The 23,352-nt window shown below is 46.8% G+C and overlaps 1 protein-coding gene across 1 annotated transcript in view; it reads left to right on the top strand.

Moving 5' to 3' along the window:
* Positions 1-8,268: 8,268 nt before the first annotated feature.
* Positions 8,269-23,352, top strand: part of KDM2B (lysine demethylase 2B) — a gene marked incomplete at its 3' end in the record, with an annotated part of 15,986 nt that continues 902 nt past the window's right edge. The window contains exons 1-8 of the mRNA XM_010175259.1: positions 8,269-8,487; positions 12,110-12,253; positions 16,712-16,798; positions 17,332-17,592; positions 18,597-18,635; positions 20,278-20,951; positions 22,563-22,726; positions 23,198-23,352. The exon at positions 23,198-23,352 is cut by the window's right edge and continues 1 nt beyond it. Of these exons, the coding sequence (XP_010173561.1) occupies positions 8,425-8,487; positions 12,110-12,253; positions 16,712-16,798; positions 17,332-17,592; positions 18,597-18,635; positions 20,278-20,951; positions 22,563-22,726; positions 23,198-23,352 (1,587 nt within the window). The remainder of the gene's footprint in view (positions 8,488-12,109; positions 12,254-16,711; positions 16,799-17,331; positions 17,593-18,596; positions 18,636-20,277; positions 20,952-22,562; positions 22,727-23,197) is intronic.

The raw sequence follows: 23,352 nt of genomic DNA, 5'->3' as shown, positions 1-23,352 counted from the left end.
GGGGTGTGTGGTTGTTCCTCTCGGGGGGGCTCCCTGGAGGCTCCACAATTATTATTATTGATTGATTTTTCCTGATAAGATTCCTCAGATAGCCGAGGGGCTGCAGGACTTCAGGAGAGTCTGATGCTGAGCTTGGATACCTTGTCTGAGTTTGATTTACAGCCAGAACCTCCTTTCTGTTCCCAGGGATGTCGAATAAAGAGAAGGATGTGTGCTGAAATGAAAAGAGAACTTTTATTAATACTTACACGGTTTATTCTCTGAGGTTTGGTTGGTTTGTTGTTTGGTTTTTTTCTATGGGGGATGGCAAATAAACTTTTTAAATTTATGAAGTAATCTGTGAAAAATAATCCAGACCATGTGTTCTAGATTGCGTATTTTACTCTCTAAGAACTGCCTAAGCAATTAAAAATGTACCAGGGATAGAATATTAACATGTGTATGCAATTTAAACCTAAACTTGATAGGGTTGGGTTTTTTTGGTTTTTTTTTCAGAACTTAAGGTGTTTTGCTCTTTAAAATTGCCTAATAATTTGCTTTTAGAGATAAGTTTGTACATAGGTCAGGTGTTGAATGTGTCCTCCAAAACCCATCTCGTTTCTAGTAACTTCACCATGTTTTGCTTCATAATTGCACTGAGAAAGCAGGGCCAAAAAAGAGTTTGGAGTGGTGGTGGTGAGCCCTGGGTGCTCCCCAGGGATGGCAGTTCTGGCACAGAAACCTTAAAAGAGATGTTAACATGTTGCACTGGCCTGGTGTAGTAGTGACAGTCCAAGAACCTAAGCTGGGTCTTGGATGAATAACTTTATTAAGTCTTTACTTAATTCTGGGGATTGTGTGAATGTGCAAGGCCTGTGCTGCTGCTCGATTCACTGCTCAGCTCCCAGACCTGGTAGTTAAAATGTCTCAGACCTTTTCCTTTTCTTAAACTTTGTCCCATGCCAGGTCTTTTCCATTTGCTTCTTCGTTTTGGTGGGATTGCTGTACGCTGTTTTAAAAGAGCTCATCGTTAGGAGAGCAGATTGGTCTCAGCTGCATTGTACCAGCTGTGAAATCGCTACTGGAGGTGCTAGTTCTTGCTGCATGAACTTGGAAAGTTGGTTATGTTCTGGGATTCTTCAGCTCTTCTAAAACCTGAGGCTTTGACGGTGGTTTTTACATCTTCATAGTTTAGAACAAAAATTAATGCGAGAAAGTGGAGATCCTTCTTGTGGGATTTTGTAAAAGACTTGGTCTGATCCTGAATTACAACACTGTGACCTGTGCAGCAAAGACCTGTGGAGTGTTTTGTTTTGGTTTTTTTGTTCAGAATTGTTCTGGGGGTGAAAACCCTCCTGTGGATCCAGCTGTATTTTCATACAAGCCTGCTTTAATGCTTGTAGTTACTATATTTTTCTACGTGGGATGTGTCACATCGGTGCATTGTAGCTTTTCTCCTGCGATAGTCCCTGGCTGCAGCTCTCCAGGTGTAGCTGAACAGCCCAACTTCAGTGCTGGGGTAGGAGCTGCAGTTTTTGTCACTCAAACTTTTTTCTGACTTTCATTGCTCCTTCCCTAGTCTGTCTAAACTCAGAAGGCAAAAAACCCATCAGGTTTCCCAGCACGAGAGCGGATGGGATTTACTGCGCCTGTAGCAGTTGCAGTCAGCACTGGAAGCCTGTGGGTGCCGGGGTGTGTGTCCTGCCTGGTGCTGGCCCCTGCTGCACCCCACCAGCCTGGCTGGGTCACTAGGGGTAGGAACAGATTTGATTTCTGACTGTGCCACTGAACTTCAGTGTGTGTAAACAGACTCCTGGGTTGGAGTAGGGGAAATTGTCCTGAAGTAGCAGTGAGAAGAAAAGCTACATTTTCACAAGGTGCCCCAAGTCTGTTTAACTCACTGGTGTCTTTCTTTTAAGAGCTCCTGTTTTGGATGCAGCTTATCTGCCAAAGCATATTTTTGCCAATATATCTTGTTCCACCCTCCAGGCCTAACTTCTACCTCCTCACCACCAGAGGAAAATAAAACGGGGGCACTTGCATTGGCACTGACGTGCCAGTTTATCACACCCTGAACATAGTTACGTTGGCAGAGAAGCTGCTGGAGCGTCACTAATGCCCAGATGAACCTGTGAGGTATAAACTTCCCTATTTACTTGTGGGAAATGGATCTGTTCATTCAGTAGTGGAGCTCTGTGTGGTCACCTGGCAGTGGGCACTAGGAACTGCATGGCTTGTTTCAGGAGAGGATGAGAAAGTTTGTAGGTATGAATTGGAGGAGATGGTGGCAGTGAACATCTGGAGAGGCTTAATCCTGTTTGGGGATGCCTGGGCTTGAAAAACATCCACTGCCTCTCCTTTCCCTCTGATGCTTTTTGCTTAATGGGCGACCTTGGACCAAAACTCGTCTTGCAGGGCACCTCCACCCTGGCAGGAGCGTGTGCTGAGGTTGGGTGACGTGACTCTTGCCAACCATCACTGCTGGAGGAAAACAACTCCCCTGGAGTTTGCATGTGTAGGGTTTGGGGCAGATACGCTTTAGCCAGAGATGTTAGGTGTGTGGTGTTGCCTTGCACTCTTCAGTTAATACAACTTCTAAGGATGTTATTGGCATCTGTGATTTTTGCTGTCTAGCTTCCCCTCGTCCCCGCTGAATTCTGGCAGTCACGTCATCCTGTCCTTTCTTTTTCCTCTTAAATTCTTCCTTTGTCAAAGGCTTCTGCTAACTGTTGAGGAGATGTAAGGGTTTAATGCTGGAGAACTGTTAACTCTGTTGTGATTACCTAGTGCAAGATGATGGGTGTGTAACAGGCTGTCAGCCTGCCAGGTCTGTTTCGGAGACCTCTGGTAACATTACTTTGGTAAATCTCAACCCACTGCACTGGTATGTGTGTTACTGGTCGTCACCATTGCTGGTAATTGTCAATTTGGCTGGCTTTCTTAGCAGGAAGGGCAAATGACATGCCTAGGAAGCTAGGAGAGGGACACGTCACTGGAGCAGTAGAGGACAGTGCTGCTGGCTGGCCCTGGGCAGCGAGCAGGGAGCCTTGTTCTCCAGAACTTCCACCCTGTGTGAATTGAAGAATGCACGTCTGCATTTGCCCACAGTGGGAAGAGGCAAGGAAATGATTGACCAGAAGACTTGGCTGTAACACCCTGTGGTCTTCTCCAGTGCCCAGCATCAGCCCATGACCCAGCAAGCTTAGGGTGGTGTTTTAGCTGACAACAGTTAGGAATTGTGGGTTAATGTGTTTGACTTTCCCCTCCCACACCCAGTGTTTATTTATCAGATGTTACAAAGAAACAACTGGTAACTTAATTTGTCTATTTTAATTCTGTTAAAACAGTTGTATTGGGATGCGGTGCCTTATAAAGGTCTAAAGCGCGGGACTGGCACCCTGGAAGTCCTGGGTCCTCATCTTTGTTTTGGTGCTGATATGGCTGCATGGACTTAGTCAAAGTAAAGCAAAAGCAGAATAATTGGAATCTGCCCACTATTACCGAAGGAAATCACCTTTGTCTTGCAGATGGAAGGGGTGTGTTGATGTGGCACAGCACCTTGAAGCCATGAACGCTACAGGTGTAAGGTGTCTTGTCTTGGAGAGGTCTACACAGTGGATACATAAGCTGTTCAGATTGTACTTGGTTAGGAAGTGAAGTGCTGCAGAGTCTCACTGAGCTGGCCAGGTGACAAGCCCTTCAGAAGGGCACTGTGCACGTCCCTGGAGTTTTCTTGGAGATGTGGAGTCTGAAGCAATGGTACGGTGCCACTGGCAGCAGTTTCAGCAGGTCACTGAAGCCGAGTGGTGAAATAAAATCCATGCCCAGGTAAAGGCCATTTGCAGAAGAGCTAGTTTCTGGGCTGCATGCTTTGTAAGTCTTGCCTTTAGGACCAGGATCTCCTTCCTCCTGGACTTGCAGTGTCAGCTGGTGTTCCTCTCCAGGGCAGAGGAGTTTGTATGTGAAGTTGCCTGATGATAACTCCAACAGAGCCCTGTTGGTGTTGGGATAGCAGTTGGGGAACATCAGCACCTACTTAGTGATGCATTTAACAGCTGATGGCTCTTGACTGTTGTCTCCAAAGCTTGATGCTCTCAGGATTTTTGTTTACCTGTGGTCTTTTGAGTTATTATTTGTAACTGTGAAGGTTAGAAATCTGTTACAGTAAAGATCAAAGTTGTGATTCTGATGGAGTAAGAGGTATGCTCAGGGCAGAGGACCTTAGTGCCTCTGCTGCTTCTGACCCTGGTGATGGTGGGTGGCTTTTCGGTGACTGCCAAGCAGGGAAATAACATATGTTACAAGGTTGAGGTGTTAAGGGACCTGTAAGCAGACAGTGAAAACTTCCCAGTGGCCAAATGTTTGTCCATAGTGAAGATAAAGTAGTGCTCAGAGTAGTGAGTCTTCCAGGTAGCATTTCCTAGGGGTTTGTTTAGGGCTGGAAGTGTCATGCCGGGGATTATTCCCAGATCTGCACAGCCCTCTGGAGAGACGTGAATTGCTGATGACCACCCCACCCAGTCCCCTAATCCTTGTCCATCTGGAGGGCTATTGAATTCGGTGGCATTTGGAGGAACTCAGCACTTTGGAAAATCAAATTTGCACATTTGTGCCCTTTCCTGTCTGAGGAGAGGGCGTGTTTAACCACGGGGTGGGAGGGTGATCCCAAATCCATCATTTGTAAATGGCTTTGCAGTTCAGAGTCTGTTCCATTTGATGGCCCAAGTTTACGCCCAGTACCTGGGTGCTGTAGAGGCCCCACTGTGTCTGCTCCAGGGGCAGGGCAGGTTACCTGTGTGTGGTGTAGCTGTAATCTGAAAGAGGGGCAAAAAAAACCCCAAAACCTTACAAAAGGGAAAAAAAAAAGCCTAGCAGGATGTCCTGTTAACACCTCTTGGTTTAGAGGGCAGAGCAAGCCCACCAGCTTTCTAGGTTTCAGTGTAATAGAGGGAGGTATTTAGTTTATCAGTCCTAATAGATTTCAGCAGCTGCTTGCACAGCCTTTGTTAGGAGCTTGGGAGAGTGGTTGTCATCACTTCTGCATCTTCCTACCTTCTTCCCTCTTCTGGAGACTCTTGCTGTGGCCAGAGAAGCATGGGCACAGTTTCTGTGGAGGTGCTGGAGAATGCAGAGGACTGCTTGGGACAGTATTGTGGGCAGGCTCTGTCTCTGCTCCCTGGTGTTGTCCTCTTCAAGTTTGATATTTTTCTTTTCTTGGCAGTTTTTAGAAGTAGCTGCTGGGGACTACAGAGTCAGCAGGCACAGGTCATGGTTGAGGGTCTCAGCTCACCTCCTTCAGAATAGAGGTGATAGGATCTGCTACACAAGTGGGAGACTTCATCGGTCCAGAACCTGGTTCAGGGCTTATTGTGTCACCCAGTCATGAGCTTGAGGCCATGGAGCGTTTGGCCACCGTGGTAAACCCAGGATAAGGAATCCTGCCATCCTCTACCACATGTCCATTATCTGCGAGACAGCTCCTCAGAGTTGTGCTGGGAGAGTGGCAGATTGCAGAACAGGAGCTGGGAAAGAAACCTCTGCCCAGTTTTGTTACCAGGGGCTGGTACATTGTAAAGCTGCAGTCTGAGCTGGAAATCCTGCAGCATCTCTTCACTAACATCGACCTGGAATTTATCTGGCTGTCTGCCACGTGCTAAATAAACCCCAAGTCATGTTGGAGGCTCCTTCTACCCCCTTGAATCCCAGCCCCTTTCTGGGATAGCAACCCACAGGCCAGATTTTCTTCTGTGGAGGTTTTTAAGCGACCACTTTGGAGCCCCTTGAAACTAGATACTAGTGGGAATTCCTGCAAGGCCTCTCTAGTCTTGCTGGCTGCGACATTCTGGAGTGAAAACGTGGCTTGGATTGAGGATTGGTCACCTGGTGGATTAGTACAGACCCAGTTAGTGCGATTGCTGGGATTTCCTAGAGCAGTGAGGAGGGCTGGGCAGGTAAGAAATGTTACGTACGGTGAGATCAGAGGTCTGCACCTCTGCTGTCTGGTGGTGATCTGTGAGGAAATCTCCGTTGTGTGGTGTGATCTGGCTTCAGACTTGTTCTTCTGCCTTCACCTTCCTGCCTCTTTTGTTTTTGGGTTTTTTTGTTTTGTTTTTTTTTAAGGATTCTCAAATTCTGTGTTAATACCTTTTTACCCCTTGTGTCTTTGCAGTGTCCTGGCACTTAAGACGCTGTCCTCAGATTTAGGACTTGGCTCGTATTACTGTGGCAGAATCAGGAGTTGTCTTTCAGCTGGAAAATTACCCAGTTTGATTTTTCCTCGAAAGAGATTGCATTTTAAAAAAGACCATTCTGATGATGTTGTAACTGGTGTTTGCCTTCTTAAAAAAAAAAATGTAATCGTGTTCAAACATAGTGGGAAGGAGTCAGATGCTCACGCAGGATCTTCCATGTGCTGTTGGCAGAGGGGAGCTGCCCAGGTGGTTGTACGTATTTGGGTTTAACTTGTTCCCACTGATTCTAGCCTTTGGCTCGCAGCTCTTGCCTCTCTAGTGGAAGGAGACTCTATTAGAGAGAACGGAGGAGTGATTCATGCTGAGGAAGGAAATTATCTCTTATCTAGGTTGCCTCTAAGCCAGTCCTGGCAGAGCTGACTTTATCCTTGAGAGGCTGAAAAGTTGATCTAAAAGGTAAATATTTATTCCTTAGAGTGTCTGAAATGGATCTGAAATCCAGGTGTGTGGTGGGGCTGCCGATGGGAAGGAAGCTACACTTGTCTCTGTTCACACAGCACAGTGCAAGCAGAACAGAAACTTGCTGAAAGTTGTGTAACCTCATTGACTTAAGTAACATGTTCTCCTACCTCAGTTACAGTCGTGTGTCTGTGGGAGAGAAAGCGACGAGTTCTAGCTCCTGGCTTCTCTGCTCTCTCAGCACTGAGGTTCCTGGGCTGGAGACTCTGTTAAAATAAGACCACTGTTCTACCTCTTGAGAAAGTCAGTGGAGCTTTGCTGAGCCAGCTGGGATGAAGATCAAATACTTGGCAGTGTGGCTTTTCCTCACGGTTGTGCAGTAGGACACTTGGGGAAGCTTTTGTGGTACCGAGCAGAATGTTTCCTGGCAGTGTGGCTTTTCCTCACGGTTGTGCAGGAGGACACTGGCTTTTGTGGTACCGAGCAGAATGTTTCTGTACCCTTTCTTTTAAAAACTGCAGTGGAAATTCCACACGGCTTCCCATAGCCAACCTGCCCTGCCTTGGTGATTGCCCAGAATTTTTTTTTTGAACAGAAAGTGAAACTGGCTGGTCTGTTGGTCATATGCTGAGATGTGTGGAAAGTGGAAAAATTATCTAAATGCTAAAGCAGATGAGCTTTGCAGTCCTGTTATTACCATCTCATGGAGAAAGCTGTCAGTGGCAGGAACGAGCCAAGCCAATTCTTGTGTAATTAGCCCCATACAATTACATGGTATTTAGTGATGTTTGGCTTGAGCTGGAAGTTCTTGTGTTTAACAGGGAGTTTCTGATGAGAACATGAAATTTAGCTATCCAGAGTGAATATGTTGCAGCTAACCTAATAATTTAAAATCTTTTAATGCTCCTTTAGCTTCTGTCGTAAAGGTCATTGAAATCTAGACCTGGGATGCCCTTTTTAGCCTTTGCAAAGCATCAGTTAATGTTCTGTTTTTGAGCACTTGCTAGTATTGGATATAAGGGGAGCTACTTCAGGAGGATTTTGTAGTATTTGTATTTTATTTCCTACTTCATCACTTGGCAGCAGTTCACACTCTCCTGGTTTTTTTTAGGGAGATTGCTGTGGCTTGAGCCATTGCTGCTGAATGTTTCTCTGCTGTACCTAACCTCAAAATTACTTTTGCTGCCTCCTTGGTTTCTTCCACTCCCAGCAGAGGAAAGTAGACTTGGCTTAACCTGAGCACAGTCCTAGGTGCTCTCCAGCCCAGAGTTCAGCACTGGCACAGATCATACCTAGACCTAAGCCAAGCATGTCACTTGGGACTTGGTCCTGCATTGAGCTGTGTGTGAACTGATTCTCCGTGCCCTCCTGTTGAAGTAGGCTTGCTATAGGTTTGGGATCTCTCATTTACGCCTTGGTTTCTTTGTCTTTTTACAGTGCATCATTTCCTCAGAACTCCTTTAGCTGCAGGAGTGATTGTGTGCATCTGCTGAGTGTCACCCATCTGCGTATGATTCTGATATCAAACTGATAAATGTATCTAAGATGCCTGTGACTCCTGCCCGAGGAAGTTACGTAGTTTAGACATAAGTGGGAGGCTGTGTGATTAACCTTGTGTGTCTGGCTCTTTCAGAACAGGGCAGTCGGACGGCCCAAAGGGAAGCTGGGCGCTGCTTCTGCGGTGAAGCTCGCAGCTAATCGGACAACGGCTGGAGCACGGCGGAGGAGGACGCGATGCCGCAAGTGCGAGGCGTGTCTGCGGACAGAGTGCGGCGAGTGTCACTTTTGCAAAGACATGAAGAAATTTGGGGGACCTGGCAGGATGAAACAGTCCTGCATTATGAGGCAGTGCATCGCAGTAAGTGTCCCTGTTGCTACAGCTCCTTTGGAGGTTTCTTTCCTATATCTGTGTCTCCTGGTGACGAGGTGTGGAACTGAGAACTCTGCTCTGAGTAGTCTCTAAAGTGTATCAGGCAAAACAGTGTAATCCCTCCCCTCTCAGTTCAGATCTCCTTACTGTCACTTTCTATCCCCACCCCCAAATCTTAAACCAGAATGCTCCTAAAACTTAGTAGCGTGACTTTTGTTCCCAGTAATACAGAAGGTAGATGGGGAGATTATCAGTGCACTGGAAATTGGTGCTCAAATCACACTGAAATTCTGTGAATTTGAGGGAGAAGAGGAAGAGTGGGAAGTTCTGTTTCAAAGGGAGGAGAGACCTGTTTGATTTGGATCTTTGAATTGCCTGAGAAAAGCTCCCTTGCAGCCATCCCTACCATCCTAACAACTTAACCAGCTTAAGATACAGAGAAATCTTTGACTTGCATCCTCCCAAGATTTTGGTGTTGGTAACCCCAGCCCTGAGCTTCTCAAGATCTCAGTTTCAATTTGTTTGCTCTTACCTGGGCATATACCAGAGAGACTGATGCCCAGGTCTTGCCCTTCCTCAGGGACTGGAAATGGCTGTTGGGGGATGAACATCAGAACAGGGCAAGCAGGCAGGCAAAGAGAGTTTCTTGGGCTCCTGTGATGCATTGCTTAGAAGCTTCTTGAGTCGTGATAGCTTTATATTTGACAAATATTGACAGATTAATCTTCCATTGAATTGTCCAAGCAGCTTTTTAATCCATTGCTTTCATACTTGTTGCAGAGCTTCTCCTTAGGTCCCACTGTGCCCCCGTTCAAGGATAAAAATTAGATTTAGCTTTGATCTTAATTCTTTAGAAGGTCTTGTTTATGCTGTTGTTAAGGGTTTGGTTTTCTGTTGTGTTTTGTTTTTTTTTAAGGAAAGGAATGTTGTTTATTCATAACTGAAATATCACCCCATCTATACTGATTTCTCTCTTAACTCTTGTTGAAGTTCCTTTCACTTAGGGTTTTTTTTTTTCTCCTGTAATTCTGATGAGGAGACTGAAGTGGAGGCATTAAATGACTTGGTCTGACACTGATAAAAAACTGATAAGCACTTCAGGTTTCCAGTAGTTGCTCCTGGTAGCTCACTCCATGTCCTGTTCTAAGCCATGCACTGTTCTTGATGTAGAGGATTGGATTCAGCTCTGCTGGATCTTTCAGTAAAGTACATAGAATATCTACCTTTCTGCAGAGTGCTTTTGCAGCTCAAGTGTCTTTTCTTTGAACACTCGATTTCCTGGAGTGTGGCATGAATTGAACAGCATGGATGAAGAATTTATTATTCTCTAGGGGGAAGAAATAGTGAAATTGTGCTGCCTTTTTAGTGGAGGAATTAAATTAGGGCTGCAGCGTGCTTTCTTGTCCTGACTGATGAAGGAAACTTTCATACTAAGCTGATTCACTCTTGATACACAGACTGAGCCTTTTGGAGGTGAACTGGGTTCTCTTCTGGCTGAGTGTAGACATCCTGTCATCCCCTCTCTTCTAATGAAGAAGTACTTTTCTTCTTGGTGTCTGCAGTTTTGTTTCCAGGGGCTGTGGTGAGAGCACATGGCTTGGTAGCTGAGGTACTTGCATTGCTTGTCCCACCCTTGCATGCACTGAAAAAGACATCTCTGCCCTTTGTAGGTTCCCATGGGTGTAAATAGCAGAGGGAGTATCACAGACTTCCTTAGAGCAGCAAAAGCATAGAAAATTAACAGCTTGAACTGTTGTAACTTTTAATGGTGCTTTACATTTCGATAAGCAATCTTATTGTCTTTACTCTTGTTCATTATGTTGTGTAGCAATTGCAGTAGTAATATATCATGGTACCTATCCAACAGCTTCCAGCCTAAAAAAAACCCACCCAAAACACTGAAGCGAGGCTCAGGGGAAGTAATGATCCCTACAGTTCTGGGATTGTGCTTTCCTCTGGTTAATAACTTTGACAATATTAACTAGACACAGACTTTCATTAAACTGAGAAGCCTTAAGAGAGCCTGTGCTGCTGTTCAGAGAACAGGAAACTCCTCTGCATCACTATTCAATTGAGAAAGGAAATGGGAGTGTCTGGGATGCTTTATGCTGCATTGAACAGGTCTGATGGGAGCGTGGGGCTCTGCTGGGATGACGAGTTGTGACAGTGTGGCTGCTCTTCCAGCCTGTCAGTGGGACAGGGCTAGTTGGGACACGGAGGAGATTCCCTAGACACCCTTGCTCCCAGCAAGAAAAATTGTACTGGGGTGTTTGTTCTTGTGTGTGGATATAAATACTTGTTGTGTGGGAGACAGGACAAAACAAGTGGACAGAGCTCTTGTGGCTCTGGACAATTTAGCTTTTCTCTGGTTCACTTACTGGTGGAATGGGATCCTGGGGATTCCTATTTTATGCTTGGAGGAAGGGTGGGAATTAAATAGCATTTGCAAAATGCTTTTAAAATGAAGCGTGGGTAAGTATTGGCATGAGAAAGCAGGAAAGTGTTGCTGTAGCTAGTACATCAGATGTTGGTGTGTGGGGCAGCACACTGTGCTCTGCAGTGACTTACTCTACCTGGGTTTTTCCCTCTCTGAAACTTGCTGAAGGATGCACTGTTGCTGCGTAGATTTGGTTTAGTGTGTAAGTATCCACTTGGGAATTTTATTCACCCCATCTACAAAAGATCCTTGCTGTGAAAAGCCACATCTCTGCCTCTGGCTGCTTAATAGTGAAGGACTTGCAACCTAATCGATTGCATTTCACATTACAGCCAGCTTCTTACGAGGATCTTCCTTTTCTCTCTTGTAATGAGGCTTATACCTTATTGCTGCAAACCAGAAGTTTGTTCCTCATTAGCACAAAGGTGGCTTTTTAATTAGACTGGCATTCAGTGCTTTGACATGGGTGACAGATGTGTGACATGCTGCAGTTCCTTTTCTGCCTCAGCAAAAGACAGAAGAAATCAGTGTGCTTCTTGCTTGTGACACTTGCAGGAGAGGAATCCTCCTTTCAAGTGTCTGCGCGGTGCATTGTGCAATGTTCAGGCTGGGAGCAGGGCCCTAGATAATGGATTGTCAGTCAGGAAAAGGTCTGCTCTTGGTTCTGTTGAGGGCTTGCTGTGAGACCTGGAGTGGGTCCCAGGACATCTGTCTGCCCTGCTTGTAAAATAGGGGAGCTGCCAAATTGCTAGTCAGATTGTGAAGCTTAATGGATGTGAATGGTGATGTTCTAGGTCTCTTCTTTCCCTCCCATTGTACAGTAGTGAAGTGACGTGCATGCCAGTGTCTGTGTCAGCTCACAGATTCAAGGGACCCACAAAAAAAGCATTTCCACCTGTCCCTGGGATGCCCCACGGATCTGTGTTGCTACAGGGAGGGCACTTTCATGCCATGAAACACATCCTGTGCTGCTTGCTCTGGGTACCCAGCCCTGATTGTTACCAGTTTTTCTTGCCTTCGTTGCTCTGCCGGGCTGGAGCCTTCAGCAGTTTGCACAATTAATCCCTATTTATCTCCTCTTTGAAATGAGGATACTGTAAATGCACACTGAGTTCATCTGTTTCTATATGTCTTCTGTGTCCTGATCAAGACTTTTTTCTGCTATATAAACAGCCGGTATTGCCTCATACTGCTGTGTGTCTGGTGTGCGGAGAAGCTGGGAAGGAGGACACTGTGGAAGAGGAGGAGAGCAAGTTTAATCTCATGCTAATGGAATGCTCCATTTGTAATGAAATCATACACCCAGGATGCCTTAAGGTGAGTACAAGGATGTGATACTTGTCAGAAACAAAAAACTGGATTAGTTATCACCTTAACATAAAAGTAGTGCACAGAAATGGGAAAGCTTTCACATTTTCATCTTTGGAAACTTAAGAGAGCAAAGAGAAGTGGGATGACGGCTGTGGCACACGCAGCCCTGACTGGCAGGCAGAGTTCCTTTGTTGTAAGCATCCCCTGTAAGCAGAGCCTCTTGCTTTGGACAGCCTCTGAAACGTGTGTGCATGCAAATGTCTTGTGAGTTTTGTTTTTGTTTTGATTTTCTTTTTTTGCCTCTTGTGTTAAGGAAGTGAGGAGTTTCAGTTGGGACAGGAAGCTCAAGAGGACAGAGAAATCTACCTGTGCTTTTGGATGAGTTAGTCATAATCCCTGTTTTGGTAGCTCCTTCCTGTGTCCCACAAAGTCCAAATGAGTAGTTTGCTGTTTGTGTTGGTCCAGGCACAGATGTGCCTTTCTGCGGCAGCTGGATTTAAAGGTGTTGTGACCAAATGTTGCAGTAGGAAGGCTCGGTGCTAGAGAGCACACTGAGCGAGTTTCAGGCTGCAGGAGTGCTCACCCTTGGCTGACTTGGGTCCTGTGAGCAGCTACATCCTTTGCTGGTAACAAAAGTGTCATTTTGGGCACATCTTTGTGGATTAGCATTTAGAAACCTCCTTTTCTCCAGAGCTGGTTTGTTTCAGCTGATCAGCCATTTCCTGTTGCCGATTTGTTTATGGTTAAAGTGATTTGCTAAAGCAAATGTATTCTGACACACCATGACCCAGAAAGCAGCTTTTGGCCCTTCTGGGATCTCTGGGAGGAGAGGTATGTTCCTTATGCAGGCCTGGGGTGATGCTCTCCCAGCCTTTTATTTTTCTTGTGCTGTACATTGGGTTGCACCGAGCTACGTATGTGGCACTTACCAGAGCAGAAAGGAGGGAGCTGGCAAACCAGAGCTGTGCCTGTCTCCCTCATTCATGAAATTGGTGCTCACAACTCCTGCCACAGATGGGTTCTGAAACGCAGCTTTGCTTGCTTGGCTCTGCTTTAAAACAAGGCTTTGGGGGCTGATGAAGCAGGGGAAGGAGCTGCTGGTTTCAGAGGTGCCTCAGTTTTGGCTCCTGCTTTGCTATTCCAATCCTTCCTGAAAGTGCCCCGTGCTCCCCCATCTTGTGCCCTGCAGTGTCAGTGACACTTCATGGCTGAGGCCAGAGGACACGATGGTTGTCTGGTGGCAGTTCAAGTATGATTTCCTCTCCCCACACCACATTTGGGACTAGCTGCACAGGATGTGGGTCAGATCTGTGAAACCAAGCAAGTGCTGTTTGTTCTTTTATGCGTGTGTGGTGTTCTGAGTGCTGTTTTGGTAACTAGGAACAATGTTGCTTTGGGTATTGCTGAAAATTAAGCAGTGGGAGATTTACAGTGTGCCTTGTATTTTAATTTCTCAATATTTCTGTTGAGCTGAAATGGTGGGGTAACTCGTACTGTTTATTTACTGAGACAAAAGGGCACTGGTAGGATTTCAGAGTCATCTTGGAAGGTGAGATGAGACAATGCACAGGGGAACAGCGGAAGGTAAATGGAGCCTCTTCCTTGGATCCCTCCCTGCTCCTTATTCCCAAGCTCCATGGTTTTCTTCAGGAGAAAAATCTGCTGCTGTGTTTACATGTTGCTTGAGCCCTTGACATGGTCTTAAGCCCAGAGAATGGAACCCATAAATAGTCCTTGTGGGAAGTGCCTTTGAATGCAGCCACAGCCCCAGGGCAGCTGCCTGGGCTGTCCACCAAGAGCAAGTCCCTTCCTGACCTGCTCCATAGACAGGCAGCGATACCCATGAACTCTTGGTCATCTCCAATTGAATGTCTGACAAATGTACTGTTGTGGGAGACTGGAATAAACTGGATCAGTGAAGGAAGGAGTGTCCTTTCCTGGCTTATTCCCATGTGGAGTGAATTCCCTCCAAGACACATCTCCAAAGCTTGTGGAGTAGTTTGGCACATGCACTGGGTAATTTGTACTCCAGGACAGGTTGTTCCTGCTTTGAAGTCCATCCTTCCTGATTTGGCTGTGGGTTTTCTCCGTGAAAAAAATGAGAATTTTTGTGGTGGGTTTTCTCTGTGCAAAAGCAGTGTCAGAGGATGGCCTCTTTGAGGGGATTAATGGTGGCTCAGGTGCATCTGGGCTCTGTCACACGCCAAACCTTGCTGGAGCTTCTGTGTGTCCCTCTTCCTGGGGGAGCCCTGGGTACCAGAGCGCATTAGGTGCTTGTGTTGAACCACACTGAGGACAACCAGGATGTTCTGCTTACCGAGGAGTGTCGTGGAGAGGGTTTCTGACATGCTTCTTTCCTTGACAATACAATACCAACGCAAATGCTCCTTGTGTTGAAGAGTTTCTTGCAAAACGCTCACCAAGATCTTTTTTTATAAGCTCAGCATTGTTTCCAGAGGGAGCCAGTGAGACTTTCAGAGGAATATTGCCTTTTGTTGTTACAGAGCGTTTGAGTTGAACTGATGCTGATGAATTTCTCTTGCTACATGTGAAATTGTTAGCAATGCTGGTTAGCACGTGTGAGTGAGTGCAGGGTCTGATGCTGTTTCCTTAAGGAGAAGAGATTCATTTTCCCTAGCAGGAGCCTGTTCTTTTTCATCCTAAGTGGATATAGTGATAATGATGGAAAAGGTGAATATTTAGGTGCCTTATCAGAAGAGCAGAAATACAAAGAGCTTTTCCAGCACAGCTGCACTGCTGCCCATGGCTTCAGCCCAGGTGTGTCTCGCTGCCTGTGTTGTTTCAGTCTTGGCACTGCCAGAATTCACAGCTCTCACTCAGCCATGTCAGATCAGCATCCTGGGGTCTCCGTGTTCCTTAACAAGAAGACTTCACAGTAACGTAGTCTCATGTTTAGACTTTCTGAGGCGCTGACCTCGTGCTGCAGGTATGTTTCTGAAGATGCCTCACGCTGTGGCTCAGACACCCACCTGCTGTTTGTAGCAAACACTCCAAACTGGCTCCCACCCAGCCTGAAAGGCTTGGGACAGATTCAGTGGCAGGTTTGTGTGTGTGTAATTAGTTTGCTTACAGTTCCTCACATCTGTTCAGTTCCTTAAACTTCACAGAAAGGACAGAGCTGTAATGCTTTCTCTTCAGTAGCATTTGTTCTATATTCAGTGCGGGAAATAACTTGTTCCCAACTTGGTCTTGAGCCAGGAATTGTTCCCCTGAGGCAGAGATGTATACAACAACTCCTGGAGTATCTTACACCTACCATGGGAAAGAAGGTTCAAAGGCACACAGTTGTGATAAAACCAGTATTTAAATTCTGCCCACTTCATTTACTCATTTATTAACTCCAGAAGACTTGTTGAGAGAGAGAGACTGACATGTCATCACTCTAGCTAGATGGTGAAACTAGAATGGCTGCTGTCTGGCTCGGGGACTCGAGGAAGCAGTTCCCCTAAAACCAGGGCTTGATCCTGCACAGCTAGTATGTTTTCACTGAGCTGGGAGGAGAGGAGGAAATGTATCAGAAACATGAAAAATCTGCAGATCTCTGCCCCTGCCTGTTTCAGCAGCAGTTGCCTACAGTGCTGCTGATGCCAGTGCCGAGCTATTTGTCTTGACAGTAGCATGTTTTTTGTTGTCTACCATAGTAATGAATTAGTCTCCCCCCACCCAAGGCTTTTTTTGGCTATATAACTAAGCCCTTAAACATGAGTGTGCCATCAGGAAGCGTGTGTGTTTGTGTGGAGGGTGTTTTTAACTTAGCTCTACTTTTCATCCTCAGTTTCATTCACAGAAATGTCTTTTCAGAAACACCTATCTCCTGTTTGGAAAGTAATGCAGGGTTCCTATGTGGAAATTCAGAAACCAGCAGCTTTTCAACTGAGTAGGGCAGGACTGTGCTTTTATTGTAGTGCAACAACACTGAGGGCGCGTCTTCTCTTTCAAACAGCAAAATGTCACAGTCTCTGAGGTAGCAAAGCAGTCAGCGTTTCTCTCTGACACTAGCTGGGTAACTGTGGGTGTGAGAAACCTTAAAACATGCCTTCATGTGTCCAGTTTTCTGAATAAAAGTGCCTGTTCTCTAGCTGACTTGGCAACCATCATTTTTATTGGCACATGGGCTTGAGGGCTGGAGGGGCGGGACTGCTAGTTCTGATCCATAAAGACAAATATTTTAAGGAACACTTGATTACAGTGCAGGGTGCTTTGCTTCTAAAAATGCCCAACAGCTTTAATGTACGTGAGACCGTGTGTATGGGAAAAATCCCTTCCTATTAAAAGATCAGGCTGTGCCTCGCTCTGGGGGGGGACAGGACTGAGCGTGGGGAGGGCAACAGCTGATCAGAGAAAATTATGAGCTGTACAAAATGCCTCTAAATGTTCTACCTGTCAACTTGTGCAGCTTTTTGCAGCGCGGTTGTGAATTGAGCTGTGCCTCTCTCTTGCCAGGTGAAGGAATCGGATGGTGTGGTTAACGACGAGCTGCCGAACTGCTGGGAGTGTCCAAAGTGCAACCATGCAGGGAAAACTGGAAAAGTGAGTTAAATGGGAATAAGAGATGCTGGAATGAGATACAAAATTTCAGGCATTCCCTCTGGCTTGTAGATATAATTTTGCCCAATACCAGCTTTTGATTTTGTGTTTAATTCAGTTGAGTTGAAGGAAATAAGCTGATGATTTTCTATTATTTAATAATTTCTATATTCTTGTTCCATGTACCAACACTTCACCCAGAACCTGGGGAATATTTAGGTTAGTTCTGAGCACTGCTGCATGCTAATTTCTAAGATGAAAATACTTTTTTTAAAAAGACAAAATCCAGAAGCAATTATGCAAAACCTGTTGGAATTAGTGAAACTTCTTTGCAAACTGAGACAGACGCTTGCAACTGTGTAGTTACAAAAATAACTTTATGAAGGTTGAAACTGCTTTCCTCTTAACTCCTTGCTAATCATTTTGTCTGTAACAAAGTGATCAGCCCACCGATGCTGGAGACAACTTAGATAAAGAGCTGAGAAAGGCATAAGATATAAAGTTTGTTTGTGTTTTGTGTCTCCTTGGCGTACAAGCAAAAGCGCGGACCAGGATTCAAATACGCATCAAATCTCCCAGGCTCGTTGCTGAAGGAACAGAAAATGAACAGAGACAATAAGGAAGTAACAGATGCTGCAAAACGGAAAGGGGATTGTGAAGAAAGTCCCAGGCGGAAATCAGAGGAACATTCCAAAAAGACCCAAGTTGACTCAATACTGAGGAGAAAGTCAGACGAAGTGCATCTGTGGAGGAAAAGGAAATTTGAGAAACCCCAGGAACCCACCATGAGAAAGCGGGTAGGACAAAACACTCTTTTCATGTGCTTACACAGATGCGTGTGGGCTGGTTGGGGCTGATGTCTCTTGCCATCTGGCTTATAGCTCACCTTGAAATCCCAGATTGTTACAAAAGAAACTGCAATGTTTTACCTTCCTTTCTGAAAACTGCTAGTCTAGCAGGACAGTAGTTTGAACAGTGGCACTTGAGTTGACGTTCAGAGGCTGAAAACACTGGGCTATGGCTGTTGTTTTATTTTTAAAAAAAAAACAAAAACAAACAAACCTGAAAACCCACTTTAACTGGAAAGTCCTTACAAGATGCTTGGAGTAGGAACACGGTGAAAATCAATTTTTAATGGAAATTTTTCATCTTTATCCACTTGGTGGCGCAGGGCAGCATGTTCTGTGGCTGTTCAGGGATGTACCGTACCCATAACCCATCAGAGGACCTTTACAAGTGACACCTCCTGCAGCCTGCAGAGAGGAGGAGCTGCTCACAACAGCAGTGTAGACAGCTTTTCCCTGAGTTTAGGTCAGAGCTCTTGGGCCAGGCAGGGACATTCTGAATCGTCACATGGATTGCAAAATACGGGGCTTGGGATATACAGAAACGGTGGTTTGCAGAGGTAGGAATGAGGACCTGGATTTAATGTGTCTCATGAGGAAATGGCTGACAGCTCTAAAATCAGAATCAGTGGCTGGTTCTGTATTGTGTGTGTAGCTCAGGAGGAGCAGCAGTCAGTCTGCCCCGTGAGATGGGAGCAGTTACTGTAAGTGTCAGGGTTGGGGTTGCTTTGGCAGAATGAGAGAGCAGAATCCACGATACCAGTTAATGCAGATCTGCCTTCTGGCCGTGCTTTCCTTCCCCTCCCAGTGGACTCACTGCAGTGTTGATGGATGGCTTGAATTGCTCCATGAAAGCCCCACAGTGTGTGAGGGAGGCACTGTGGATCACCAGGCCTTCATCAGGCAGCACAACAAATGTCATGTTTGGGGGTTTTTACTTTTCTTTCTTCCAACAGCTAAAACTTGGAAAAGAAGACAAACTCTTGAGGAAGAAGGTACTTTCCCTTTTTAATAGATGTCTTCTCAGTCCCTTTTAATCCCCTCTCCTCATGTGAGCTGAATGGTGAGCCAGTTTCTCTATCAGTCACATCCTTCTGTCACTGCAGGCATTTTTATTGTCCCATTTACATCTTGAAATTACGGCATCTCTCTCTCGTGCAAACCTTTACACTCCAGGACAGTTTAGCTGCAGTGTCTGGTTTTACATTTGTCTGTTCTGGTGTCCTGTATCAGAATACAGCACCAGGCTGTCTGACCCAAGGAATAAAGTTCTGTTTCGTACTGGTGTTTCACTCTTCCTGTGTGGTTGATTCTTGCTGCTGCCCCGCAGCCCCTCAGCAGCCGGTACCACAGCACATCCCTCGAGTCCCTGCCGACGCCCCAGGGAGCCGGGGGTGACCTGGCACACAGGTACCGATTCTCTCTCACAATCTGGCATGAGAACAGAAGTCAGATACCTTCAAACTAAGCACTTGCCAGTGCCCTGTGTGCAGGATGCTGCCAGCTGATCAGTCTGATGCTGTCATTTTTTTTAATTCTAACCTATCATTATCTTACTGTGACCTCTGCCTTTAGAACATGTTAATTTAAAGACAGGGTGATCAGTGTTCTCCGCTGTGCGCCGCAGTCTGAAGCGCAGGAGCACATCCACTGGCTTGATCCAATTAGTTTATCGTGAAAGCACAGACCTGATGTAAGAAGCGTCTCCGTAGCAGTTCACCTTTTCTTGCCAGTTCAGATCTCTTCTTGGTAGAGCTGTTTCATTCTAACAGTTGGTGGCTTCTTTCTCGCTTGTAGTGATCAGATTAGACTTGAAGTCTTCCCTCATCTTAGCTTGTACGTTTCTTGTGCTTCTATGTGCTGTGCATCAAAGACAGATTTGATGGTTGTGAGCAAGTGAAGTGCAGTTTGCTGTTCTGAACAGTGACCGGGGCAGGGAAGAAGGTGCCAGCTAACCCCTGTCAGCCTGCATTGCATTGGAGATAGTGTCAGCGTGAGGTCTCGTCAGGGTGGCAGTGTGTCCAGCCTGTCACATTCCCTGTTCTGCATGTACCGGAGGTGGAGGAAGCTTGAGAAGATGAGCAGAGTTTAGCAGGATGTGAAGGAGCAGCTAAAATATAATTAAACGAGGCTGTGAGTATCCAGCAATTGGGGACACAGCCACAGTGGTGGCAATTCAGGAGGCTTCAGAAATTGACCTTCTGGCCGTTGGGCACAAGTGCTTGTCAGCGGTGTTTGAAGTGGGTTCTTTACCCAGAGAACGTGTCCAAAGCCTGGTTTCTTCTGGCCTGCTGGTGAAAAAGTGTCTATAGAATGCTGCTGATCTTCTGTATATAAATTGTCCGCTGTGTAATGAGTAAGGCCCTTAAATCTGCAGGATTATGCATGGTGAATAAATGCATTTATCACTCTCTTGGAGTCCAGAGAGCCAATAGCTTGACTCCTCATCCATGTGATGGCACTTGAACTCGATACCTTTGGCCGGTGAATGTGCCCTGGTGCTCAGATGGGTGGGGCGCAGTGCTGGCAGGCAGCCCGACCCCCCCGGGCAGGGCTGCCTGTGTGGAGCATCAGCATGGGAAGGATTGCTGAGTGTGTTCTTGCTCAAATAGTCAGCCCTTGTCTCTTCCTTTCCAGCGGCGATCGTGGAAGGCTCCGGATGACCGAACTGCCATGATCAAACCCCTGCGGCGCCTGAAGCAGGAGCCAGAGGATGACCTGCCAGAAGCACCTCCCAGGTCCAAGGATAGTGACCAGTCACGGTCCAGCTCGCCCACTGCAGGTCCCAGCACGGAGGGCGCCGAGCCCAGGGACAAGAAGAAGTTCAAGATGAGGCGGAAAAGGCGGCTTCCCAATAAGGAACTGAGTAAGGAGCTCAGCAAGGAGCTCAACCAGGAGATCCAAAAAACCGAGAACAGCCTTGCCAATGAGAATCACCAACCCATCAAATCTGAACCTGAGAGCGAGAACGAGGAACCCAAACGTGCTCTGAACAACAGCGAGAGACTCCACAGGTTCAGCAAAGGGTTGAACGGGACCCCCCGGGAGCTGAGGCACCAGCTCATCCCCAGCCTGCGAAGCACACCTCGGGGAATAACCCGCCCTCCGCCTTCGCTCTCTCCTCCCAAATGCATTCAGATGGAACGGCACGTTATCCGGCCACCTCCCATCAGCCCCCCTCCGGACTCGCTCCCCCTGGATGACGGGGCAGCCCACGTGATGCAGAGGGAAGTCTGGATGGCTGTCTTTAGCTACCTCAGTCATAGAGACTTGTGCATCTGTATGAGAGTTTGCAAGACCTGGAACAGATGGTAAGGAGGGTGGGAAACCGAGCTGGGTCTGACAGGTAGCGGGAGGGACTTGGATTTGGGTGACAGAGGCACTAATGTCTCCTAGAAGAGATGTGCAGGTCATCACTGTTCTCTTTGAGCCCAAGGAGAAGGGGTGACCAGCAGTGTGTAGAGAAATAGCACGTGTCTCCTGGTGCTTTCTTAGAAATGGCAGTTCCCAGCATGGGTGACAGAGCCCTGGGACAGGCTGCCAGAGAGGTTGTGGAGTCTCCATCTCTGGAGACATTCAAAACCTGCCTGGACACCTTCCTGTGTGATCTCATTTAGGTTCCTGCTCTGGCAGGGAGATTGGACTGGATGATCTTTCGAGGTCCCTTCCAATCCCCAACATCCTGTGATTCTGTGAGCTCTGTGTGTGTGTCAGCACCGGCATCAGCCTGCCAGGGCTGTGACACCCAGAGCCACCCACTCTGGTGCTGGACACCACAATGTTCTCGCCTGGGGAACAGCCAGCCCGGGTCATGCTGAGTCTCGGTGTCATTCTGCCCCCAGGACTTGCTGACTGCTAATGCAGTTTGTTCAGTTCAGCTATTAAATATCTGTGGAGACAGAGTGAACATCTCCAGTGCCTCGGTGTTCTCAGAAGGTCCGTGCTGGTTGTTTCCCAGCAGAGGGTACATGGAGAGCGATTCCACTGGCCGTGTTCTGCGCCGGCAGAGCTGATGGGGGGAGGAATCCTTGGTTAATTGTATTTCCTCACAGTGTCTGTTGAGTGTGAACACTGACACAGTCGGTGCCTGTGAGGCAGCAGGAAGCCTTAGTGGACAGATTTCAGTGTTGGAACTTGCAGTAGAGTCTGTCGTTGGCCGTCATCTCGGATCCGACTGTCGTGTGTGCCCAGACGGGCAGATCTCGCTCAGCTCCTTCCACACAGAGTCTAGTGACAAACGGGGCGATGACAGAAAGCTTGGGAGGTTGATAATTCAGTGTGAGAAGGTGTGTGTGGGGTGCCTCCTCCGTGGGCTTCTCGGTGTCACAGAAGGCTGGTAAATGCCTTTTCCATGCAAGTGCAAGTATTTTAGAGTAGAAAAATGAGAGAATGCAGAATCTTGCACGCTCGTTAGGACTTGTTGCCCTTAAAGAGCCACAAAGAGCATCAAAGTGCAGGGGCTGCATCAGGCAGGAATAACAGGAAAGAACAGGAGAGGGGGGAGCTGTTTGACAGAAATCCCTGGTTTGAAGTAAGCAGAGCACTGGGGAATCAGGACAGTTACCTTTAAAACCAGTCTTTGTGTTCGGAAGGTAAGCGAGGAGGTGTGGCTTCTCTTCAGGCTAGAACATGGATTTTAGGAAGTGCTGTGGTGACTTAAAGTGGGATCCGAAGTTGTTGACACTTGTAATTCTGTGGAAACAATTCCATACTTTATTGCATGACGTATTTGCTGGAGAAACTTCAAACCTGTGTGACTTTGGGTGGTGTTGTGCTCATCTGAGCGTCGCTCAGCCTTATTTTTGCTATTTTTGGTTAAATGCTGTAGTTTTCCTTATTATTTAATGACACCTTTCAAAGTCTTGCAGAAATCAAAACAAGTGCCAAATAAAGTGCTGTTGGCTTTTCTTCTTTTTGGGTAGGTGCTGTGACAAAAGACTATGGACCAAAATAGATTTAAACCATTGTAAATCCATCACTCCACTTATGCTTAGTGGCATTATTAGGAGACAGCCTGTAACCCTTGATCTTAGCTGGACAAATATCTCTAAAAAGCAGCTGAGTTGGCTTATCAACAGACTGCCAGGTAAGTGATGGGGTTTGACCCCTGCACTGAATTTAGCAAACCAGTTTGTATCTAAACTGCAATCTCTGAGGGAAGTCTGCAGGGATCTGGGTGTCCTAGGAGAGGAGTAGATACGTAGGAATGAAGCATCAGGGGGTTGAAGTGGGCCCCAAATTAGTTAAATTATCACTAGTTGTTATGCTGGGTAAATTAATTTGAGGCAGATCTTTGTCAACAGGTCACGCTGCTCTGGGAAGTGCTGATGTGATTAGCGGAGTGGGTGGGGGGGGTCTGCTCTCACCCACAGTAATGAAGCTCCAGGTGGTGGGAGCTGGGCAGGAGGAGGCTGACGGGGTCCCTGCTCACCCTGGAGCGCTGGGATTGTTCCTCAGAGCAGCACTTGGGCCTCACCCGACCTGCGCCTGGCAGCAGAGATCACCGCGGACGTCTCTCTGGGTAGGCCACGTGCTCCAACCTCTTCTGTATCTGCAGGTCTTCGAGACCTGCTGTTATCAGGGTGCTCATGGATAGCAGTGTCGGCACTTTGTAGTTCCAGTTGTCCTTTACTCCGAACTCTGGACGTGCAGTGGGCAGAAGGACTGAAAGACGCACAAATGAGAGACCTCTTGTCACCACCCACAGATAAC

The sequence above is a fragment of the Antrostomus carolinensis genome, unplaced genomic scaffold (genome assembly GCF_000700745.2).
Source record: "Antrostomus carolinensis isolate BGI_N321 unplaced genomic scaffold, ASM70074v2 scaffold5219, whole genome shotgun sequence".
In the NCBI taxonomy this organism is placed as follows: Eukaryota; Metazoa; Chordata; class Aves; order Caprimulgiformes; family Caprimulgidae; genus Antrostomus; species Antrostomus carolinensis.
The sequence above is the reverse complement of the archived record's forward strand: the minus strand, read 5'-3'. Positions and strand labels throughout refer to the sequence as shown.